The 25,812-nt window shown below is 37.6% G+C and overlaps 1 protein-coding gene across 1 annotated transcript in view; it reads right to left on the bottom strand.

Annotated features, from left to right (window-relative positions):
- The window catches only part of MARCOL (MARCO like), a 35,299-nt gene extending 15,905 nt beyond the window's left edge, over window positions 1-19,394 (bottom strand). Inside the window, exons 1-4 of the mRNA XM_029941206.1 lie at window positions 19,336-19,394; window positions 14,003-14,073; window positions 10,104-10,879; window positions 7,942-8,066 (exon numbers count right to left, since the gene is read on the bottom strand). Coding sequence (XP_029797066.1) covers window positions 7,942-8,066; window positions 10,104-10,879; window positions 14,003-14,073; window positions 19,336-19,349 — 986 coding nt within the window. The 5' untranslated portion in view covers window positions 19,350-19,394. The remainder of the gene's footprint in view (window positions 1-7,941; window positions 8,067-10,103; window positions 10,880-14,002; window positions 14,074-19,335) is intronic.
- Window positions 19,395-25,812: the final 6,418 nt, after the last annotated feature.

Below are 25,812 nucleotides of genomic sequence, written 5' to 3'. Positions count from 1 at the left end.
GCTAGCTCCACCCTGCTGAGAAATCTCCTCTAACAATCTTTGTGTAAGAGACTAGATGTAAGAGAAATGATTAAAGATAAGGCACTGGAGTACTTTTCATCCTGTCCTTGCCTTATACAATGGCATCAAATCTATTCATGCAGCATGGAGTAGGGGACAATTTGATCTGATAGGCACAGATGAATGGGGAGGGGAGAAAATAATGTGTAGTTATAGGACCTCTAATAGATAAGGTATGTAGAATCTGTCCAAGCAGGTGTGTTGTGTAGGCCCAGAAAAACTAGGGCAAGAAAAAAAAAAGAATTCTAGATCTGTAATTTCTAATTGCTAAATATGGGCAGAACCTCAGTATTTTAAACAATTGCCAGATATAATAAGAATCATCTGAAGAGCTTTATAATAAAATCTAGGTTCTTTTCCTGAGATGGAAATTCAATTACTCTACGTTAGACCTTGAGCATTGGTGGTTTTTTGGGGGGAGAGGGGTGCATGGGTATTTTTAAAAAATAACCAAGATAGGGACATCTGGGTGGCTCAGTTGGTTAAGCATCTGACTCTTGACTTTGGCTCAGGTCATGATCTCACGGTTCAGGGGTTTGAGGCCCATATCGGGCTCTGCGCTGATAGTGAGGAGCCTGCTTGAAATTCTCTCTATCCCTCTTTCTCTACTCCCACTCCAAAATAAATAAATAAACTTAAGAAAAAGTAACCAAGATAAATGTGCAGCTACAGTTGGGGGTAACAGAACTTGGGGCATAGAATTATCTCTGGGACTTCATTCCAACCATTTTCTACTGTTCTAAACCAGAGCTTTTGTATTTAATAGAAACATTTTATAAACTTTTCTAAAACTAGCTTTATTTGCTTAATATCAGCTGACCTTATTTTAATGTCATTTTATGCAAATCAGTTTATTTTGAAACATTGTATGATGCATAAAGTATTAACTAATTTAAACATATTTATTAATAGAGATTTACTCATTTCTCTCCTGTTCAAAATCTCTTTTTTCAATTGCCTCTAGAAAGAAATAAAAATTCTTTAAATATCATTAAAATTGTACGTACAACTAGCCCTGGCCTAAATTTTCTGGTGCTTCTACAAGCTCTGTGGGGTCCCAGGAAATATTGACTATATCAGAAAACGCATGCCCCTTATGGTTCAAAGGTTTCACTAATATTATTTATTTGCCTGAAAATCTTTGTCCTCTTTTTTTGGTATGTGATAAAGAACTTTTCCTATTCTCCTTTCCTTCCCCATCCCTGTGTCTTTCTATTCTTGTCTTACCATGACCTCTTACTGGAAAATTAACTTTTATGGAGCTGGCTCATTTGCTTCTCACTAACTGTGCCAAGATTCTAAGCTTATTACTCGTTCCCAGAAAGCCCTTATTAGGCAGCCCTAATAGGTTGTAGCTCTAATAGTTGAAAGTGGTAGAATTGATACTGTACCAGGTAATCTCCAGGTGGCAGGTTAGGGACAACTCCTCAGGACAATGGTGATAGGGACAATGTAGAACAATGGATTGCATTGAGTTCTCTTCCAATCTTTAGGAGTTTTCTAACATCTCTGTAATTTCGGTTATCCTGAGTAGAATTAATCAGGGAGCAGTGGTGTCACTAGGGAGGACAATACCATTCAGAAACAACTCAGGGGGGATATAATCTAGGCAGTGAAATATATTTGCCTAATCCTTGACCATTTTTTATGGGGATTCTTTGGCTAAAACTTCTGTCTCTAACACTTGAAAATCAATGTCATTAGTTTTTCTGAAGTGTTCATAAACACCAAACTAAAATTTACTATTTTAAAAAAATTCTCACCATTTTTCTCACCCCAATTCTCTTGCTTCAGGCAAACATCAATCTGTCCTCTATATCCATGAGTTCAGGTGTTTTGTTTTTGTTTTAGTTCTTTTATTTATTTATTATTTATTATTATTATTATTTTGAATATAACACAATTTATTTTTTTAACATATGCAATTATTTTCCATCATTTACAATACAGTAGTTACAATGACACTCCAAACAGAAAAGCAAAGTAAAAAAATCAAAACCCCAACTTCTATTTCATGTAATTACACTTTTACAGAAATTAGAAGGTTAAGTAACAACTAGTTGATCACCTAATTTCACAGCTATCTGAAGTGGCAGTCATTATATAGCAGCTTGTTTATGATACATTCAAGAGAAATGATACAACTTATTACTTGCCCATAAGCTAAAACACAGCCTGCTTAATACCTTTCCTTAAATTCCACCTCTATACTACAGTATATTTGAGGTCCATGCAAAAAAGTAGCTACCTTTTATATAGGAAATGGACGATTAAGTCTTTGAGATTCCAAATATAAGTGTGATCATACAGTATTTATCTTCTTTTATTTTGTTTTGTTTTACTTAGCAAAATGCTTTCAAGTTCTATCCATGTTGTTGCAAATGGCAGGGTTTCATTCCTTTTTATGGCTGAATAATATTGTTTAAATATTGTTTAAATTTAAATATTAAATATTGTAATCTAAGTGTTCCAGTTAATTTGAGAAATTTAACAGAAGAATATGGGGGGGAAGGGAAGGGGGAAAATAGTTTCAAACAGAAAGGGAGGCAAACCTTAAGAGACTTTTAAATACAGAGAACAAACTGAGGGTTGATGGGGGGGGGTGTAAGGGAAAGGGGAAAATGGGTGATGGGCATTGAGGGGGGCACTTGTTGGGATGAGCACTGGGTATTGTATGTAAGCAATGGATTCCGGGAATCTACTCCCGAAGCCAAGAACATACGGTATACACTGTATGTTAACTAACTTGACAATAAATTATATTTAAAAAAATGTTCCAGTTAGAATCACACATTAGAATAAAAAATGTTTTCCTTCTCCTGGACACAATTCAAACCATCAGGTTTTTCTATAATACTCGGATAGGAGCACATAAAGCTCTGTTGGATTCTTTGGAATATATGGAAGGAAAGGGATTGTGAAAATATACACTCAGTGCTTAGAAAAAAGAAGTATAGAAAGGAGAGACAATACTAGAGTAAGAAACCCCAGGGAAATTGAGTTCAGCACTAGTGTTGCCAGAGAAAGTCACGGAGAACCTACAGATACACCAGTCAGTGAGAGGATATGGTCTATCCTTTTCCAGAGGTGACCCAAAAAGCAGGAGAAAACATATGTAAGGAATCCAGGATGAGAAAGTGTTCAAAATCTGGTTGAGTGCCGCGTTGGTGGTACAGTGGTGGACGTAGCTGCCTTCCAAAATCTGGCTGGGTTGTCAGCAAATCTCAGATAAATCTTACCAGAATCTTCCTCAACATCTAGTCCCCAATGCAGAGTTTTGTAAAGCCACAAAGCCCAAATGGATAGCAATAATCAGGATCAAGACAGAAGGATACAGGACAGAAAACTATCAGATCTTACAGAACTTAAATAGGCAATGATGTAACTTGATTTTGAGGCAGAGAAGGCTGGCTCTTATTCTTCAAGCACTCTTATTTTCTGGTCAAAATGTATGCTTTTCTAGAAGTGCTCTGAGCAAGAAAGTATGGTTTAACTGGCTTAGAAAAAATAAGGATAACTACTGAGGCTGGGCACTAGGCAGCTCCTGACCTTTTAAAAGATTTTGGGGGCATCTGGCTGGCTCAGTTGGTGGAGTGTGTGACACTTGACCTTGGGGCTGTTAGTGTGAACCTATGTTAGGTGCAGAGTTTACTTAAACAACAACAACAACAACAACTACAAAATAGATTTCAGCATGTGTAAGTGCTTAGATAAAACCCTCATTTGGGGGGATCATGGGCTCATACACGATTTCTTATGTATTAACCTACTAGTTTCTTTTTGTTTTTTAGACAGCATTATGACAACCTTAAAATAAATTATTCTCCATAATGGTTGCTTATCATAGCTTTATATGATATGACTCCTCTTGTTCTTCCTATTTTGTTGAAAGCATCTAGGGTTTTTTTCCCCCCATGCTTTTTGCATAGGGTAAGGAAACTCAGCATACATAAAATTGGATCTGTATGTTCTTTGGATATTAAGGTTTAGAAATTTTTAAAATCAGTATTTTTTTTCTTTGTATATTTTTAACAAGTCTCCTGCTTTGGAAAACATAGGACCTAAAGGACTTTCTCTGAAAACAATGATGTGATGGATAAAAAGGTTTAGCTATGCAGAACTTTCATGTCTCTTGTATATTTTTGCCATTTCACTCTGGCTCCCGAAGTGGCTGAAGAGGGCCATGGATTCTTAAGAGATTTGTCTACAATTAATGAGAACCAATCTTTGTCCGCAGCTCTTCTGAGAAAACTATATTGAAGAATGGCTTCTATTTCCAGAAACATTATGGTCATTCAAGAAGCAACACAAATGAGCTTTGTAGTAGTGAATGCTACCGATTACTGAAGTTCTATTTTAAGTTACTAACTAACACAAAACCATGAACCACTTTATCTCAGGGTAGGGAATCAGTGCTTTGTTACCTTTCCATTGTACTCTTTGCCTTTAAGAAGGGGTAGTACAAAAAAAAATAGAATGAAATGTTTTAAATGTTTTTTAACTTTAATGTTCATTTATTTTGAGAGAGAGAGAGGGAGACACAGAATCTGAAGCAGGCTCCAGGCTCTGAGCTAGCTGTCAGCACAGAGCCCGATATGGGTCTTGAACCCATGAACCACGAGATCATGACCTGAGCCGAAGCCGGATGCTTAACTGACTGAGCCACCAAGGTGCCCCTGAAATGGCATTTATCTTCTGAACTCTGACACTTCTGGCATAAACCCAAAAGGCACAATGACCAAACCTGCCTTTAGATCCACACATACCCCTTGACTTCCTACAAACTGGATTCCACTTAGTTGGGCCTACGAAGCTATTTCTTCATTCCCCAGCTGGCCTCTGTCTATCTTTCTTGCCTACCAGGACCTTTCAGGGTATAAGATCTCAGAACATTTACTATGTTATAGCATTCTAAGATATAGGGAAGGTGAAGTATTTAGTCTCTTGTCTTCCAAATTTTATGCAGTCCAGATAGTATGGAGATCATCTGAATCAGGGTGTGGTTGGCAAGCAAGAGGCTGAGGTTTTCTCAGCTCCTGTTCAACCAGAGGAGAGTATATTTTGTTAGCTTTGTGTATTTTTTAAATGCTTTTTAAAAAAGAAATTGTCTTTATTTATTTGAGGGGGAAGAGAAAGACAGCATAAATCGGGGAAGGGCAGAGAGAATCTCAACAGGCTCTGTACTGACAGTACAATGCAGACTTGATCCCATGAACTGTGAGATCATGACCTGGGTTGAAATCAAGAGTCAGATGTTAACCAACTGAGCCATACAGGTGCCCTGGTTTGTTTATTAAAAAAAATATCTAGGGGCACCTGGTGGCTCAGCTGTTTGACCATCTGACTCTTGATTGTGGCCAGGTCATGATCCCAGGGTTGTGGGATAGAGTCTCATTTTGGGCTCTGTGCTGAGTGTGGAGCCTGCTTAAGATTCTCTTTCTGTGTCTCTCTCCTGTCTGCTCCTCTCCGCTGCTTATGTTCTCTTTCTCTCTCTCTAAAATAAAATAGAATAAAAATATTAATCTGGTTGTATAGTTTCCAAAGTTGGATGCTTGAAGATGGTTCAACAGAGATACAAGATTTGGGAAAGTCTAGAAAATAAACAGTCCCAGTAATCAGAAGAAACTTTGGAACTGACTTTATTTGTTATGGAACAAACTTGAAAACTATGTAGGATCCATCAATCTGTTAGACTTTTGCAGACCTCATGGGAACTCCCAGGGAAATCCATTGTTTAAAGAGAATTGAAAGATTTTGAGGTTCCAGGTAATTTGGTTGTCAGTGCTTAGCATTTCCCTTCATGGTTCAGATTCAGTTTTCCGTTACTCATCCTGAAAACAAGGTAATGGAAGAAATCAAGGATCAAGAAATTGTGGCACCAACACAGAGAGAATATGGGATTATTTAAAAATCACATGGGAGGAACCTCCACTGTCTTCCAGAGCAGCTGCACCGGTTTGCATTCCCACCAAGAATCTAAGAGGGTTCCCATTTCTCCACATCTTCGTCAGCATCTGTTGTGTCCTGAGTTGTTCATTTTAGCCACTCTGACCGGTGTGAGGTGGTATCTCAGTGTGGTTTTGATTTGTTCTTCCCTGATGATGAGTGACATCAAGCGTCTTTTCATGTGTCTGTTGGCCATCTGGATGTCTTATTTGGAAAAGGGTATATTCATGTCTTCTGCTTATATCTTCACCGAATTATTTGTTTTTCAGGTGTCGAGTTTCATAAGTTCTTCATAGATTTTTTATGTTTTATTTTAATGTTTTACTTATTTTTGAGACAGAGAGAGAGAGAGAGAGAGAGAGAGAGAGAGAGAGCGAGCATGAGAGGGGGAGGGGCAGAGAGACAGGGAGACACAGAACCCGAAGCAGGCTCCAGGCTCTGCTTCAGAGCCAGCAATAGCACTACGAGGAATTTACCCAAGGGATACAGGAGTGCTGATGCATAGGGGCACCTGTACCCAAAGTTTATAGTGGCACTGTCAACAATTGCCAAATTATGGAAAGAGCCTAAATGTCCATCAACTGATGAATGGATAAAGAAGATGTGGTTTATACATATAATGGAATACTCCTTGGCAATGAGAAAGAATGAAATCATGCCATTTGCAGCAACATGGATGGAACAGGAAGGTATTATGCTGAGTGAAATAAGTCAGTCAGAGCAAGACACGTATATGTTTTCACACTTATGTGGATCTTGAGAAACTTAACAGAAGACCATGGTGGAAGGGAAGGGGAAAAATAGTTACAGAGAGGGAGGGATGCAAACCATAAGAGACCCTTAAATACAGAGAACAAACTGAGGGTGGATGGGTGGGTGGAGGAGAAGGGAAAATGGGTGATGGGCACTGAGGAGGGCATTTGTTGGGATGAGCACTGAGTATTGTAGGTAAGCGATGAACCACAGGAATCAACCCCAAAAATCAAGAGCACACTGTACACACTGTATGTTAGCCAATTTGACAATAAATCATATTTTTTTTAAAAAAGAAAAAAATCACATGGGAAAAAGCAGCTGTAGGCTTGGGCTTGCCTGTTTCACGTTGACCTGTTTGAGAATCCACTCCTTTCTTGTCCCAGAGCTAGGTGCCTTATCTATAAAGGGAGAGGATGGGTTGTCTGATATTTTTCCAGCTCTAACTTTTAGGGCTACAGGACACACTTACTTTTAACATTCATTTATTTCTGCAGTAGTGATTTAGTGAGCCTTTAATACAATACTGGCACTATCAAAAAACAAGAGAGGTAGAATTTTTATCTCCTTATTACTTTGAGAGGTGAGCATTCATTATTTTGAAAGCTGAGACATCTAACTCCTTCTTAGTCACATATTCTAATTTTAAGCTTCTTATTTCTTGTGGATGTACAGGAATTCAATTCTTAAATGTCTGCGTGGCTCACCAAATCCGATCTTTAAAATTGTTCCTAGAGTTTAAAATATATTTTAATGTCAATACTAAGTAATCTACGGGATTCGCAGTCCCTATTAGCCTCTGATGCATTTTGTTTGCTCTCTTCTACCACAAAAATGGAAACTCCGTGGAGGCAGAAGCAGGAAGCAATGCTGTATGTTTCGCTCACCACCTTACCTCCATGTGAGCAATGCCTGGTACATAGTGGATGTTTAATAAATATCTGGTAAATGAATGATTCAATAATACATTTATTCCTACTTAAATCTGAATGTATCATATTCTCTCAGAAAAACGGCTGAATTTATTGTTCAAAGGTTAACTACCATTTATATTTCTTTTGGACAAACACCCAAGGCACTATTGAGAGAAAACTAAAGAGACACTTGGATAAATGTTCTTGTATTCCCTTCAGATCAGAATAATACTTTCTGATATAAAAAAAACCCATAAAGTAATCTTGCCTTTTGGCTTCATTAAACACACAGTGGTTCCCATAGGTTTTTCCATCAGAACCACAGACTGGTTTGTAGATCGATTGGCATTTTTTATTTCCATTTGGGTTCTTGCCGCTGGTACTGCCAGTCTGCTGTAATGTGAAAGACCGCTCGTTAAATATCGGAAACTCAATTTAATCCTGATACTGTAATAAGACAAACAGTCATTGCTCATTAGTTACTGGTTAAGCATGGTAATAAACCTATCATTTTGTTAATCCCTTTATTTTAAACTGCACAGTAATACGGAAAGAAGCATAGACACTGCCCCATTGTATAATCGCAGGCATGCAGTGTATTTACATACACTGTAGACCAGATATAGATGAAATATCCAAGTTGGGTTTCAAAACCTGAATTATGGGACTCCAGAGCCCTTCCTCATATTACATGTCACACTGCCTCCACTTTAATTTTTCATAGACAAGCCTTCTCCTACCCAAGGAACAACAATTATGGAAAAGTCATACTGGCAAATACAGAACACATGTGATCATCACTTATTGAAACTTTCTTTTAAGAAAATGAGCCAGGAACTAGGATTGTGCAGAGTTGAATTAAGTCCTACCTAAAGCACTTCCTTGGAATAAAGTTATATAATGACAGAAAACACAAAGTTTTGACAGCAGATAAGAATAGAGACACTAGGTGAAATTGTGAGGATCTTCATTAGGGGACTTAGTTCTCTCAGGACCAAGGAAGATGAACAAATAGTTCAGTTTTTTCCATTCGTTGAGACTCCACTATCATTTTGATACCTCTTGAGAAAGTTTAAGTAACAATGTAAACACTCAGAAACGTACTGGTGATGGCAGGAGTGTCCCTGGAAGATTACCACTTCATGCCAGCCTAAGATGTAAAAACCAAGAGGGACAGGCAGTTTTCATTTAAAAGTGTGCTGAGGAATGAGAAATTATGAGGTAAAAAATGAAGTTCCCATTAAGATAATGAGATAGAAGAAGGGTTCTACAAAACTGTATTGGATGTATTAAGGGAGTGTCCAGGGTCATGATTACGCGGAGTTAGAAGGCTGGCAGTTTGGAGAGAAAGAAAGAGACAATGGCAAGTGAGGTCTTGCCAGCAGCATAGGAGACTCAGAGCATGGATGTGCACCTGTTTACAATGATGTCTCCCATACATCATTTATTCACTCATCTGACAAACAGTTCAAAAGAACCTATTTTATGTCTGTTTTGTTCTAGATTCTGGGGATACAGACTTGAAAAGAAATGGTGCTTTATGGAGTTCATGCTCCTATAAAAATACAGACAATCACTTGCTCAGCAGTATGGTACATTCTATTATAAAGGATATCATTGGTATTAGAAATATATTTGTGGAAAATCATGGGGCGCCTGGGTGGCTCAGTCGGTTAAGCATCTGGCTTCAGCTCAGGTCATGATCTCACCGTTTGTGGGTTTGAGCCTCACATTGGGCTCTGTGCTGACAGCTAGCTCAGAGCCTGGAGCCTGCTTCAGATTGTATATCTCCCTCTCTCTCTGACCCTCCCCTGCTCGCACTGTCTCTCTCTGTCTCTAAAAAAAAAAAAAAAGAAAAAAGAAAAAGAAAAAAAGAAATACATTTGTGGAAAATCAAAGCATTCTATAAAACATGGATGTGTGACTAAGAGTGACATGAAATGTCCAATCATTAAAAAAATCCTTAATTCCATGATCGGAGTTTGGGTCGTCTTTTTTTCTAGACAGTATGGTGCTGCTGAAGAATTTCCAGCAGGGGAGTAAATAGATCAGGTCAGATTTATGATGTAGAAATACCACTTGAGTGGCTTATAGATTATGGATGGGATGGAAATGGGCATGAATGTTAAATCTGGTGAGGGTAGAGACTCGGTTCACAAAGATCTAAAGTAGGCCAGTATAGGTAGAAAGGCTGGAGTTGAAGACAGTAGAAAGGAATGAGAAATGGAATGGAAGAGCATGACACTCATTAATGATCACAGGTATATATGAAAATAATATACCTCTAGATTCCTTCTCATTTTGTTGAATTAGTGTCATCACAAAGTGTTTGTCTTTAGTACAGTATATTCTGTTAACTATTTCAAGTCTTGGAAAATAGAATGGTTGAGGCAAGTTGACCAAGGGAAAAAAAAAGAGATAAACACTAACCTGAATCTCCATTATATTGGCATTCAAAGGGTTGCCCACATTTTTTCTTTCTTCTTGATTGTAAAAAGGCCTTAATTTCTCCTGTTGGCTAGACAATTCTGGTCTTCCTTGCTGGCTAGATGACCCTGGCTTTCCTTGCTGGCTAGATGATCCCGGCTTTCCTTGCTGGCTAGATGATCCCGGCTTTCCTTGCTCGCTAGATGACCCTGGCTTTCCTTGCTGTCTAGATGACCCTGGGCCCCCTTGCTGGCTGAATGATCCTGGCTTTCCTTGCTGGCTAGATGATCCTGGCTTTCCTTGCTCGCTAGATGACCCTGGCTTTCCTTGCTGGCTAGATGACCCTGGGCCCCCTTGCTGGCTGAATGATCCTGGCTTCTTTTGCTGGCTAGATGATTCTGAACCTCCTTGCTGGCTAGATAACCCAGAACCCCCTTGCTGGCTAGAATGTCCTGGTTTTCCTTGTTTGTTAGAAGCTTCTACATTCCCTTTTGGATTAGAGTCTCCTGAATTCCCTTGCAGACTTCCAGGTTGATTGAAAACTCCTGGCCTTCCTTGCTGATTAAAATCCCCTGGTTTCTCTGCCTGGCTAGAAAGTGCTGGTCGTCCCTCAAGACCAAATATTGCTTGTTTTCCTTGTGTGTTGCTACCTCCTGGCTTATTAAATTCATTTTGTTCTCCTTGATGGTTAGCTTCATTTTTTCTCTCTAGAATAAATGCAGGTTCTGTACCCTCTTCTGGTTTAAAAACACTTGTTTTCAAAATCTGGGTGGAAGACCCTGAAATGATACCATAAGCACAACAATAAAAATAAAGTCATTTAACTTTAAGAATTTTAAATCAACAGCATTCATCCCAAGTTGTAGTATGTATTTAGCACCTCTCTGAGTTGTTTTAAATCGAAACTCAAGACAGAGGCTTCCCATAATTTCTCATAACCTTAATATTTTGGTTCCTCCATTTTTTTTATTGATTGTATTACATGATTTCTAAAAATTATGGGGTTGGAGTGCCTGGGTAGGTCAGTGGGTTAAACATCTGACTTTTAATTTCAGCTCAGGTCATGATCTCATGGTTTGTGAAATTGAGCCCTGTGTTGGGCTTTGCTGACAGTACAGAGCCCACTTGGAATTCTCTCTCTCCCTCTCTCTGCCCCTTCCCTACTCATGCTCCTTCTCTCTCTCAAAATAAATTTAAAAAATAAATAAAAATCATGGGTTCAAACCAGCTTGCCCCATTTCTAAATCAGAGTCTGAATGACTTGAACTGAACTATTTGAGCTTCGCACTACTCCAAAGTCCTTGTAATGATTTTCTAATAGACTCTGAGTCATGCTTATTATAAACTTTCCCTGCATCACAGAACCCTTTCCCATATTCCCAACCTTACTCCACAGAAAGTGCTATCAGCAATTTTCCAGACATAAAAACTGCCAGTAGTGAGCCATATTCCATATTCTTTTCTCATCTCTATATATGCTTTCTGTAGCTGTTTTCTTCCCCCTTTGCCCCATTCCAAAGGGACCAGTCTGCCATTTCCCATAGGGGCCCTAGCGTCAATCAATCAGCCATACTCTCTCCTACATACTAAATATCATCTAGCAAAGCATTGGAGTACAAAAGAGATATGTTATCTGTCATTATGGAACATATATATTTTTTAGGGAGGAATTTTATCTCTCTATTTTTTCCAAACATACCTAATCATAATAAGTAAATGCATAATATATTTTCTCTGATATATATTAACCATGAATAAGTATTATTATTCTGCCCTGAAGAAGCTGGAAAGTCTAATAATGGGTGTAAGCAAGCAAGCAGGCATTTATGGTAGCTTGATTAATGCTATAATGTGAAAACTAAATTAGACAATAGACCCAGAGTCAAAATACCAGGTGGTAGGACATCATCTCTCCTTCTTGGAGGAGGTGACACATAAGAAGTATAGGCTATAGCCAGAAAAATGGATAAGAAAATAATTATTTTCAGCAAAGAGATAAGCATTTGCATGAGTTCTAAGAACCAAAAATATTCCTTAACAGGCATTAACCTTGAGCAGAAATAAAATAAAGTTGTGGATGATATGGTAAAATATAGATCAGCTGATCTGTTTTCTTTGTTAATTATGTTTGTTTTTTAAAATAGGTCTTAACAAGCAAATTACATCAAATTTCAAAGACACAAAAGGGTAAATAGTTTAGAGTAACTGTCCCTTCCTCTCCTGTTCCAACCCTCCTTGGGCATAATTACATTTAATAGGTTTTTCTGTATTGTTCAAGAGATATCTTCTGTATTTACAAACATATTGGGATATACTTCCCCCCACAGTTAGTAGCATGTTGTACACTATTCTAATTATTATTTTCTCCCTTGACAGAACAGTGAGGCTATATCAATACACATAGGGGACCTTTATTAATTTCCCCAATGGCTGCATAATATTTTACCTGTTAAATTTCCCATGATTTATTTAAATGGTCTTCTAACAATGAGTAGCTCTTATATTTCCTTCATTTCCTACTACAATGATATAATAAAAATCTGATTAATATATCATTTCTCACATGGCTAAATTTCTAAAATAAAAACCAGCTGTGATTTTAAGTAAACAAGATAACTAAAATATCAGCATGTGGTATAACTGTTTTTTAATGTTTATTTATTTATTCTCAGAGAGAGAGAGAGAGAGAGAGAGAGGCAGAGAGACAGGGAGAGAGGGAGAGGATCCACTGTCAGCTCAGAGCCTGACAGGGGGCTTGAACTCATGAACTGTGAGATCATGACCTGAGCTGAAATCAAGAGTCAGATGCTCAACCAACTGAGCTACCCAGGCGCCCCGAACCATTTTTTTAAATTAAATTTTTGTAAAATAATTATCCTCAGTTTTTGTTCTGTATTTTTGTCCTCTGATTTCACATACTACGTATACTCTTGGCATTGCTTTATATTGTAATAGGCATTCCTGAGTCCTCTGTTTTCGTCACCCTCCAAATCCATATAACCACTGCATCTGACATTAATGTACTTCTTTCCATCAACAAATGCCTGCTTAATACATACTAAATAACATCTAGCAAAAGCACTGAAGTACAAAAGAGATATGTTACCTGCCATTATGGAACATATATATGTTTTAGGGAAGAATTTTATCTATATTTTTTTCTTGCAAACATACATAATCATAGTAAGTATATGCATATTATATTTTCTCTGATGTATATATTAAAAAATATAGAATGTCTGTGTCATTTCTTATATAGATAAATTTACATCCTTAGCTGGACACTTCATCTTTGAAAACAGACCACCTGACTGTACTGAGGTAGGGAACAGAGAGAGGTCTCCTGAGTGACAGGCACCTAAAACTCAAGTAATGGTAGTTAATGCCAGACTATTCTACATTATTCTTAGGGCAGCCTGAGGGAATGCCTATTTATTTTCATTTTATAAATGGGAAAACTGAGGCTAAGAAATTAGCTATGTTACCCAAAATAAAATAGAGAATTGAAAAGCCAGGGTTTGAACCCATTTCTCTATGACCACAGAATTGCCTGTATCATCACACTAAACTATATATTTACAGAATGTGAACTTGTGAATATTCACAAATTCCCACCCTCCTTTTAGACTGAATTTTCTTTTCTGTATAATGTCTTGCTTTTCCCATTCCCCCACTTCTGCTTCTCTTCAGCCACATCAGACTATTCACTGTTGTCTCGTCTTGTCACTATTTTTATGCTTTCGGTCTATATTAATGCTGTGTGAAATTAGCCTCTTCCCTTTCTCTGTCTGATGGAGATTTGTCGCTTTAACATTTTATGACAAAGTCTTACTAAGTCACTCAACATTTGATTCTTTACTTTGAGAGTTGGAAGGAAAGTTATCTAACGTAACTTTTCTTACCTGAGAACATGGCCAAGAACATGAAGGGAAGGAAGATGAAAGCCTTCATGTTAGAGTCAGCTGTTTCAGACCTGGTTGTTGGATGGAGTTAAGGGAAACTCCTCAGTAGATGCTTTCTGAATAAACCATCCTGATCACTACCATGTTATATATTTGAAAAATCCTCCACCCTAATTGCTAAACACTGTCATTTTGTTTTAAAAAAAATGATAGAGTAACTTTCACAAATTGGAAGGTGTTCCTTCTTGAGTGGATTGCCATTTTAAAAATTAGCTTCACACCCCAACTCCCATAAACACCCCAATTTAATATGCGTCTATCAGATTTCTGTCTTACAGAAATCCAACTGGGAAAGTGGTAAGCTCAGTGTTCATTTTTTTTTTTATTGTTAAAAGGATGACCTGTCTTCTGTCAGTACTGTTATTGACCTTGCAAGTTTATATGTCCACAATAGAGATTCCCATGACGTTTTCCCACAAATAAATTATGTGCCAATAATTTACCTCAAATTATATTTTGAAAGCAAGTAAAAATGCATCAGGCATTGGTCATTAATAAGTGATGAATGCATCCAGTGGGGGATGATGAGGTATAATGTATCTTTATGAGGTAACAAAAAACAATAGATGTTATGTTTGAAAATCACATTACGCTATTGACTTTCTTGCCTCAAGCTATTATGCCAAACAGAAGCTTATGTGACGATCACCTCGGGAGTTTTAGTCAGTCATACACCCAATATCATGAAACAGAAGAATACTGTGTTTAAAATTGGCTGCTCTATATACGAGAAATTTGAATGAATCAAGGCCTAAAAGTAAATGACTCTGATAAAGTGGGGTCTGTAAAACACAGAGCAGAAGGCTGATTGATCGTTGATCATAGCAGAGAATATAAGCTTGAGTAAAGACAGACTTAGGATGGATGTTGCCATTGGATTCATCATGTGAAGTGCATTGGCACAGGAAAGGATGACATTATATGATCTGTGTAGTTCCACGTGGTAGATCTAGTTCCAATATAAGGAAGTGCAGGATGAACATTTTTGAATTCTAAGCGAGGTGAAGTAGGTGATTCTTACAATTCCCTCTAATTCTACTATCTTCAGATTTAGTGGTTCTGGATTGTGTTTGATTTTCATTTTAGCTTCCTTAGAAGGGCAATTTTGAAAATGATGAATGATTTCTTTTAACCAAGTCAGCAATCGTAAGGCATCAAAAAGGACAAATTTTAAAGTTTTCTATAGTAAAAAGGCAACTTCCCCCCTCCATAATTGTTCTCTGTACTGACTAGTATTCATATGAATGTCAGAATAGGCTCAATGAACCATAAGGCCTGATTATGCACATGTATGTGTGTGTGTGTGTGTGTGTGTGTGTGTGTCCCATATAATATACCCCATAAAATATATATACATGAATAAAGATATCTTTATTTATTTATTTATTTTTAAAGCACTTTAAAAAAATAATTTTTCTTAATTTATTTTTGAAAGAGAGAGAGTGATAGCACGAGCAGGGGAGGGTCAGAGAGAGAGGGAGACACAGAATCCGAAGACAGGCTCCAGGCTCTGAACTAGCTGTCAGCACAGAGCCCAATGTGGGGCTTGAACCCGCGAACCGTGAGATCATGACCTGAGCTGAAGATGGATGCTCAACCGACTGAGCCACCCAAGCGCCCCTATACATATATATTTAAAGATCAGATAATTTTTAACAAAATGTCATTATGAATTGTTTCAAAATACAGTAAGTTGAAAGAACTGGACAGTGAAAACCCATATAAACACCACCAAGGCTCTTCAATGAACATTTTGCTACGTTTGCTCTACCATATATTGATCAAAGTGGGTGAATTTGATGCAAGTTATTTTCACATCCAGATACTCAGGTACAGAGCTCAATGCAGTGAAGTCACAAGTATCAACAAATGGACCACAAGAGCTGCATTTGCATTTTGCCTAAACAATTGCTTTGCACATCTTTAGTGCCATCATCTGTCCTACACATGCTTTTCTCCTAGCTCCAGTGTTATCACACTTCAAAATAGCATCCATAAATAACATACACGATTGAGTGCCTTGTGTGTGAAGGTATAGCAGTGGGAAGATGAAGTCTCATGAAGCCTCTGCTCTGAGGTCTCAGAGACGGTCGCATGAATTAGTAGAGGGTATTGCTGGTTGCGCTGAGTACGGCAGCGTTTTCTCTACATCCCTGTTCTCTAAACCATGCCAAAGGGATTTTGGATAATTGCTTTAAATCCTCTAATTTTCTTAAATGGAACATTTAATTTATCCTTGGATGATGAGGATTTTCCCACTTTTAGAATTGTCTTCCATTATTATTTTCCTTTACATTCAGGAGTCAGGGCAACAATCTGTGTTGGAGTAGGCTCAGATAATGCTTGGCAAGCCCCCTGCTAGGGAAGGGGAGGAGGGCATCCTACACAGCTTAGAGTGCGATTCTACATCAACATCTTTTAGCGGTCATCATAGTTGGGTGGAGATAACAACAGTATTAGAGTCAGATGACCTGAAGGGTCTGTCACTCCTCATTTTAGCTGTGTAATCTTATGCGAGTTAATCTCTGTCTGTCTGTCTCTCTCTCCATCTGCCTCTTTTCCTACCTCTCTTTCCTCTTATTTCTAAAATCATGATGATAATATCTTACTGAAGGTATCAAATTTTGCTAAATATTTTGTTGCTGTTTGGAAGACAAAGTTTATACCTGTAGTTTAGTGATCCTGGTTTGTGACTGTGAACTGTCTTATAGTGTCCTGTGTCCAGTTACCCGATTCGTCGTACAGCTAAAGGGAAGGAAATTTTGAGCTCCTTCTTAGCTTTCTTCCACAGAATACTTTAGCTACTATGTTTCCTTTCAATTCTTCCTCAGGGGGAAATAGCACGTGTCAAGTTTTGTTCTTTGAACCTTAGGTGTGTAAAGATTGAGCACAGTACAAGACACAGCTACATAGCACTCATGAGGATTTTCAGGCATAGATGCCAGTAGGTTGAACTGAATCAGGCAAACAAATAGAATATTCAATCTTGTTTTTGAAATGTAATTCATATTACATGGAAGATATAATGCCTTTTAAATTCAGTTTCATGTTGCCAAAACTGTCTGAGGGAAACTTGCCAGGTGCTTACCAAGTCTCATACAATACTTTTAAGAAAGAGGCCAAAGTTCAAGTACTAGGCAATCACTATTTCACTAAGGCCCTTTTGCTATTTCTCATCTCAGTTGACTTATTAATTGATCATTTTACCCAATTGTCATCCACGCAGAGGCATTAGTTTCAGAACACCGAGTCCTGCAGGGTGGCAGATGCTTGAGAAAGAATCTTGGGTAACGTCTCTGCTTTGGATGTCAATTTCTCCACTCAGCACACAAAGTATTGATGCAAACCGAAATTTGAATATATTTAATTTCATCATTATTTACTGAGATGATGCATCTGTCTGACACATACACTAAAATGTTCCATTAATGTTGGCTCTGTTATTACACCCATGTGAGCATTTGAGATTAGTGACATGACCTCTTCCACCTTCACTTTAGTTGAATACACCTGAGGTTACCAGAGAACAATAAAATGCAAAATAGAGCATAATTATAATAGTCATGGACTAAGTTGGTTATAAATGGCATTTGTTGACTTGTTCCTGAGATGTTTCATTATGTGGAAAATTTTGGTGTACAAGTTTGCAAACCATAGGGGTAAAATTTGAAATAGGATATCTTTCTCACCTTCGAATTAACCTTTTTATCACCATCACTATAAATAATTACAGAGGCTTTTAAAAAAACCTTATCTTCATACTTAAAAGAACACAAGTTACACAGTTTGGTCCCTTCATCTTACAATAATTTCTTAAAAGAAGGAGCATATTTGTAGAATATTGTTTATAAAGATTTCCACCAACAAATCCTCACATCTCTTTTCATACAAGTAACTTCTCTCCTGTAGAAGAGTCTGTATCCCCTCCCCTTGAATCTGAGCTGGTCATGTAACTTTCACTGACCGGCAGAACGCAATAGATGTGACAGCAGACCATTTCTGGAACTAAGCCTTAGAGCCTGGCAGGGCTGGATGAGAGACTATGGAGGGAGAGACAGACATAGAAAAGTGGAGACAAAGACAGATACAGGAAGGAACCTCTCTAGTCCCAGGGAAACATCAGAAATGTGACTGAAGTCATTCTGGATCCCAACAGAGCCATCCAGTGAAAGCCATATGGAACAGAGGCAGATCATTTCTGCTGAGCCTGCATAAGTGGCAGACTTGAGGGCAAATGAATGACTCGTTTTGCTTTAAGCCATAAAGTGCTGAGTGATTTGTTATGCAGCAATAGACAATTGTTATAATATGAACAAGACTATGATTATGTTTTGATACTGAATCAAGATCCTATGATAACTATAAAGTTACTGTTTATTGAGGCACTTTGTATGCCTGATCTCATTTAGTACTTAAAACAATACTTTGGTAACATCCTAAATATGTGATGAGGAAACCCAAGCACTGGGTCACTAAATAACTTTTCACACGTTAACCCCAGTCAAGATATTTGAATATACCTGCCTAGAGTTCCATTCCTGGCTATCCAGAAGCATGAGAATGCCCGTTCGAGAAATAAAGACTTGGAAAATAAATGTTTGGGTTAAAGATCAGCCTGTGAGTCAGTCCCTCAGTTGGTGATCAATCCGTCTTTGGCAGTATAGAACTAAGATTCCAATTTCAGAGCTGGAAAGAGATCTCGGCCCAGCCATATGCAGATTTCTGAATCTTCTCTAGTATACCCTGGGTCATACCTCACATATTAATGTTAGATCAACAGCCTATACTTCTGATACCAACATTAAGTCTTTGCTCAGGATTGATATGGGGAAATCCACCATATCCCCATTTTGATTTTGAGATTGGTGGTTCCATTAGTCCGTGAGACAACATTTTATGTATATGGATATATTTCCTGAAGGGCAAGTTTGTGGATCCCATTGTACTTTAAGAATATCTTTAAAAAAAAAAGAATATCTTAATAAAGCCATAACCAAACCAAAAAAATCAATCAGTTCTATAATCTATTGGTTTGGAGTTTCCAAAAAGACATCTTTCCAAAAGACTCTTCAACAAAGTCTATAGTTTTTTGGCACATATACATACTAATTGTTCTAGTTAAAATTTATTTTTTTCTCTGAATTGATTAACTATTTATTTTTAGGGTCATTGTGACTAATACTATTTGTTTTGTGGACTACTATTATTTTGCCAAATCTGTCTTAAAACAAATGTATGGCTATCAACTTTTTTCAAAAGATCATATCACGTACCTTATAATAGACATACAAGTTCAGTGCTTTAAAAACATTGTTTTGGGGCACCTGGGTGGCTCAGCTGGTTGAGTGTCCAACTTCGGCTCAGGTCATGATCTCACAGTTCGTGGGCTCAAGCCCTGTGTTGGGCTCTGAGCTGACAGCCCAGAGCCTGGAGCCTGCTTCAGATTTTCTGTCTCTCTCTTTCTCTGCTCTTCCCCTGCTCATGCTCTGTCTCTATCTCTAAAAAACAAACAAACATTAAAAAAAAATTAAAAACATTGTATTAATACTTCTACCACCACATTTTACATGACTTTTAGTATGCTGCTTTTTTATTTCAATGCTCCATATGCTGATGAAGACCTACTATGTGTAAATAAATTTGAAACATATTTCAATTACAGACTATCACAACTCTAAAATACTTCAGAGAATGTCTAGCCCATATCCTTCATTCTACTCTTGGGAAAGAGAGGATCAAAAGAGTCACTGGAATTCTAAAAGCAGTGGCAGAGTTTGGATTCCAATTCCAGCATTCACTCTTCCAAGTATTTGTTTATTATTTGTTTATTGTATAACTGACCACATTTATGTGTATGTGTATTATAAGTATATGTGGCCAGTTATACTCTGTGCCAGATCAGATACAGTGTGTGACATTTGACGCCTTCACATATCTGAGGCTGCTTTCTAGACTCTTTTGTTAAAAGACTCAGAGATCTTGAAATTGTGAGCTCAGGCTACATGAGACCTCACGGTTTCCTAGAAAAGGGAAAACAGCCTGCCCCGGGGTGTAAACTTGTTTGTCCACATATCACCTCCCTCACACTAGTACCCTGAATCACTGGTCTTTTCAAAATATTTTACCTCCAAACTATATACCTTACATTAAAAATAACCTTTATTAAACATTCAGAATCAGACTCCGTGCCAAGCACTTTATATGAATTATCTCATTCAACTCTTAAAACAACTTATTTTATAGATATCATTATAATATAGATATTATTATTATAGAAGTATATTATTTCATTTCTCCAATGAAAAACCAGACACTGTCACAGAATTATACTGTAACAGAGTCCATGTTCTAAATTTTATCTTTTAATTACTATAAAATATCTTCTGCCTGTGTTAAAATTCAAACAATAGAATAAGTGCTTCTTTCTTTATCGGGTGCCACCCACCATGGTGTAGTATGGGACTGCAGAGTGTTTTGGGGAGTCCTTGAAAACTTCATAATTGGCATTGCATACTTCCTAAGGACAATTCAAGTATCAGGTCTATTTATTTCCTTTGCTTTTTATTGGTACCTCAGAACACTTTAGACACTAACTTTTTAGTAAATCTTTAGGAAGAATATTTACACAATTCCTCCATTAACAGACAGTTTGATTTCTGTCTCTGTCTCTTTTTAACCTGGTGACTGATCACATGTTTCTGGGTTTCAGATTCCTCTTATGTAAGCTAAATAAAATAAAAATGCCTATTTCATTGGGTTGTTGTGAATACTTAATGGGTTAATATATGTAAAGCCCTTAGAACAATGTCTGACATACAGAAAAAACTCAATAGTGTTAGCTATAATCTTTCTTTACATTTAGATTTGTACTTTGATCACTGGTATAAACTGATACTATTCCAACAAGGGATTTTAAATAAAGCATGGTGAGGTAGCTGATGATGTTCTATCGAAAGAAGGTAAGACTGGGAAATATTTCAATGAAGAGAATATTAAAAGGGAAGTACAAGTTGTATATGTGTGTGCCTGTGTGTGCTATAAAAAGGTAGGAAGCCATTTTTTGTGTGTGATTTTGAAGCAAAAAGAAGTATTACCACTTGGTAGAAGTGATAAAGAGGCAAATACTAACATGTTATAAAAATTGTTCTCTATTAATGAAATGGTCTGCGTTTTTCCAAAACCAAGAGTATTCAATGAGGTGCTCGAAACTGCTGTGCCTTAAAGTGAGACACAAAGCTCATATACCATCAGGAACGAGGAACCAATGTGAAAAAGCAAAGCTGACTCTGGGGCACTGTGGATATGGCTCATCCAAAGGGGTCAGGGGACGCATGGGTGGCTCAGGCACTTTCGGTTCACATCACGGTCTCACAGTTAGAGCCTCGGGTGGGGCTCTGCGCTGCCAGTGTGGAGCCTGCGGGGAGTCTCAGTATTTCTGTCTCTCTCGGCCCCTCCCCTACTTGCGCGCTCGCGCTCTCTCTCTCAAAATAAATACATATTCAAAGGAGTCAAATTAATTACTGTTATTAAGGAACATGGGTGCTGGGAAAGCATATCTTTTGACTTTTCCAGAATTTCTAGAAATCCAGTTTCTTCAGTTTCTAAATATTGCCATCTATGAAAAGATGTGTGTGGGCTAAAGAAAATCCCTAAGCCACAGCCAGCTTGTTTGCCATTTGTTGGAGAGCTCTGCCTTAGAAGCACTACGCTAAGAAATATGTAATACTGGACTTCCCAGAGGTTTTGTCTGTTGTAGGCTAGCTTATAGAACAGAACAAGTTAAACTCCTTCTGGAATGTAAGGGGTTAACTTACTGTATGTTTTGCAGTAAACTGTTCCACAGCTTCTTTTCCGTGGTCTGATCAAGGCCACACCTACAGAAAATTGCTTAGTCACTGCCCCACTCTGATTGGTTCTTATTGTCCGACTCTGATTGGTCAGTTCCAAGAGCAAGAAACAAACGTGATAGGTTCCCATCAAACCGATAGGCGTGTTACAGTGTAATTGGCTAACACAGAATCCTATGTGTGCCTATAGAATCTCAATGTATGCATTGTTCAGAGTTGTTCTCTGCACCTTACCACCTGGAGTTCAGGTTTGGCCCAGTGGTGAATAGTCTCACCTCAATTCCACTTTGGTGGTCTCTTCAACATCAGGCTACAGCATTGTCCACATACTCAATTTGAGACTTTGGAAACAGCCTTCTTAAAGATACCATTTTTCATAATGTTTGTTTTTTTTCTTCTACGTTCCCTCATTTTCAACATGGCAAGTTTTTTTAGGTCATAGGTCAGCTAAAATGCCATCTCTGCAATGAAGTGCTCCATTAATGCTCTGTAATAATTTTCTCTAATTCTTGGGATATGAATTGCTTTTAGCTTGGTTCCCATGGCTCTTTATGAACTTATTCCTTTCATCCTTGATACTGCCAACATTATTTCCATTTCTGGGTTTGATTTTTGAATTGTGTGTTGTTTCTTAAACATGTATTTACTGGGGCGCCTGGGTGGCTTGGTCGCTTAAGCGTCCAGCTTCAAGCTCAGAGCCTGGAGCCTTCTTCTGATTCTGTGTCTCCCTCTCTCGCTGACCCTCCCCCACTCACACTCTGTGTCTTTCTCAAAAATAAATAAAAATTTTTAAAAAACTTAAAAATTTATTTACTTATCTATTTATTGGATTGTGTTGTTTTTCTGTTTGTTCTTCTCTTTGCTTGGAACATCCTTCCTCCAAATTTGCATAGAATCCTTTTAAGCTCTCTGGATTCAGTTCAAAGTAACCAATTTTAAGTCATTCCTCTCTGCAAACTGTACGTGGTTTCCTCCATCTTGTGTCTGACTTTTATTTCCCTTATAAACTTATTAGTAACTGAAAAAATATTTTAAAAATCTTTTTGTGCATCTACTTAAATCTTAAAGCATGATTCTTTAAAGTAGAGATCTTGTCTTCACCCCATTCTTGGAATGGCATCTGGTATTTCATAAGCATTGAAAAATTCTTTGTGCAATTAATAAATGGCATAATTCATTCATTGGGAATATTTAAAAAGCAGGAACATATCAAACTATATTTTAGGCAGTTGGGATTCATTTGTCTTTCCAGGTAGTCTATAAACACTGTGAAGATGCCAAGCTTGTCTGTCCATCTTTAGATTTCTAAGCACTGACAGCATGCCAAAACTTCTAGTTTCAAGGTTTTTCACAATTTACCACTCATGGAGGCTTTTCATATTTCATTTAGTACACTGCAGTACTAGAGTTAAGCTGATAATGCTGATAAAACTGATAGGGAGACAACTAGTCTAGAGGCTTCAGCTGATCCAGAACATATTTAGTGCCCCATAACTGAAGTGACCAATATCTGTCTCTTTTGTTACTTATTTCTTGTCTCTGCATACAACGGAGAAGCTCTAAAAGAGTGTGTCTCTTAGGGTAAAATACTTCCTCCCAAATATACTATATACTGAAGAATGATAATTTGAGCCAGAGAATACATATTTTCTTGAGTGAGCTTTATTAATCTTGAGGTCTTCTGCACAAATCTGAAGAACAGAGATTCAAAGCACAGACTAGAGAATTCTGGATTTGAAAAATGTGGAAATATTTTATGCCCTGTGTTTGTTTTCAGGTTTTATCATTTTATACTCAGGTGGTTGACTAAATGAAATAAAGGTGGCTCCACGGTGACCTAAAAAGAACTTCAGTGTAGAAAGTCTGTCAAGAGTACTTTATTGAAACTGTTGTCTTTTATGCATAAATAACTGTGGGAAATACATGGCAAAGGATATTGAGTGACAGGGAAGAAATCTTCCAAAGCAAAAGACACATGGAATGGGCTTCAAGCCTTGCTGTGTCAGAGGAATCAACATTTGCCATTGTGTTTGAAACCAAGCTTTCCATTTTTTTTCCTGAAAGAAAAGAGATGATGCTGAGGATGAAACATAGTAGAAATGGGTTAAGCCCAGGCTGGATGAACTGTGAAAAAGTACTTATACTTTCTAGGTCTGTTTGGGGATAATTACATTGTGTTATTCTAAATAAGAATTGTCTGTACGATATTTAGCACAGTAAAGTCCTAATAAGTAATTGCCCTGACCCATACCCCACCGGTGGAACTACGTGTGCTGTTGTAAGAGCTGCCGGCCTGTGCTTACTTAGCTGCTTGGCAGAATTCACAGCCATTGCGGTAAGTTTGTCCATCGGAACCACACACCGGCTTGTGGACCTTGGGACAAGGTTTTCCACGTGTAGCTGGTTTCTCATAGTTGGTGCAAAAAGCCTGTAATTGAAAGGAAGTTCTCATTTTACCTCATGAATAATGGCATTGACATCATTAGCTCTTACAAGGAATGAAAAAATATGCCAAATTTATGCTTAAAAATTCTCTTAAAAACCATGTATTTTATTACTACAATTAAGATACATGTTGCAAATAAAAAATAATAAAAGTTACACATAGTCCTAGCACCCAGAGATGTCCTTTGTGAGCATTTGTTTCTCTTTCCATTTCTTTTCTAGGCATTGTATTTCTGTTTTTACATTAAAATAGAATCACACTGTATATATGTTCTATTTATTCTTTGTCATTTGTCTTTTCTGTACCATTATATACATTCTGAAAAGTATGATTTTTGTGGTATAATACTCTAAAGATGTGAAATGTTTTCTTTTACTAATATCCCCTTGTTGTATATATCTTTTTTTAAACATTGAATTGAAATCACCATTTTAAAAAACGTTTATTGTGAGAGAGTGGTCACGCATGTGCATGTGAACAGGGGAGGGGCAGAGAAAGAGAATCCCAAGAAGGCTCCACACTGTCAGCGCAGAACCTAGTGTGCGGCTCAAACTCATGAACTGTGAGATCATGACCTGAGCTGAAATCAAGAGTCGGAAGCTTAACCAACTGAACCACCCAGCTGCCACTGAAATCACTATTTTATATATAAAATACTTGTCTGTATTCTGATTACTGTCTTAGGGCATGTTCTCAGGAGAACAATTGCTACCTCAACGGTTATAGCTTGTTGGGCTCCTAATACTGGTTGCCAAACTGCTTTAACGTAAGTGCGTGTTCAAGTATAAATTCCTTTCTCTTTCTTGGAATTTCTGGAGAAATTTGCCTTTAGCACTTTTATTTTCTGAGATTTTGCTTTTGCTTTTATTTAATCAAAGGCCATGTCTTTGAAAAGCAATAAGTCCAATGTTCTAGTTTTGCAGGTGGGGACACCGAGGCTCACTTGCTTTCAACATTTCCACAGCCTTGTAACAGAGGTAGAACTTGCACTTTGATATCTCATTATATTGTGCTTTTTCTGGATTGATTCTTACTTTTATCTATCATGGTGATGACTGGAAACAATTTTTCCAAGAACCTACTTTTGAATACTGAGTCCCTCCTCTCAAGAAGTTGCTAGTCATACTTAGGTATCTGCTTGAAACTTAGCGAGTATTAAAAGCATCACAGCAATAAGGCAGTTTATAAATATGAAGCCATGATTCCACTGCATTAATCTTCAAAACGTAGTTCTAGGCCTAAAATTTCAGTAGGAAAATATGTTTCTCTACCTGCCACCCAGAATATAATTTTCTCCATGTGGTAGAGATGAGAAAAAAACAGAATATTAGAAATATTACCCTCAGGATTAGAAATACCAGAATTAAGTAGACTCTCCTCAATCCCTATAGCCTAACTTTGTCATTGTCTTTGATCAAGAATCTGACTTATTATCTTTATGCTTTCTGCAGTCACCA

The sequence above is a fragment of the Suricata suricatta genome, chromosome 6 (assembly GCF_006229205.1).
Source record: "Suricata suricatta isolate VVHF042 chromosome 6, meerkat_22Aug2017_6uvM2_HiC, whole genome shotgun sequence".
NCBI classification, from domain to species: Eukaryota; Metazoa; Chordata; class Mammalia; order Carnivora; family Herpestidae; genus Suricata; species Suricata suricatta.
Note: the sequence above shows the minus strand (reverse complement) of the source record. Positions and strands in the feature narration are given on the sequence as shown.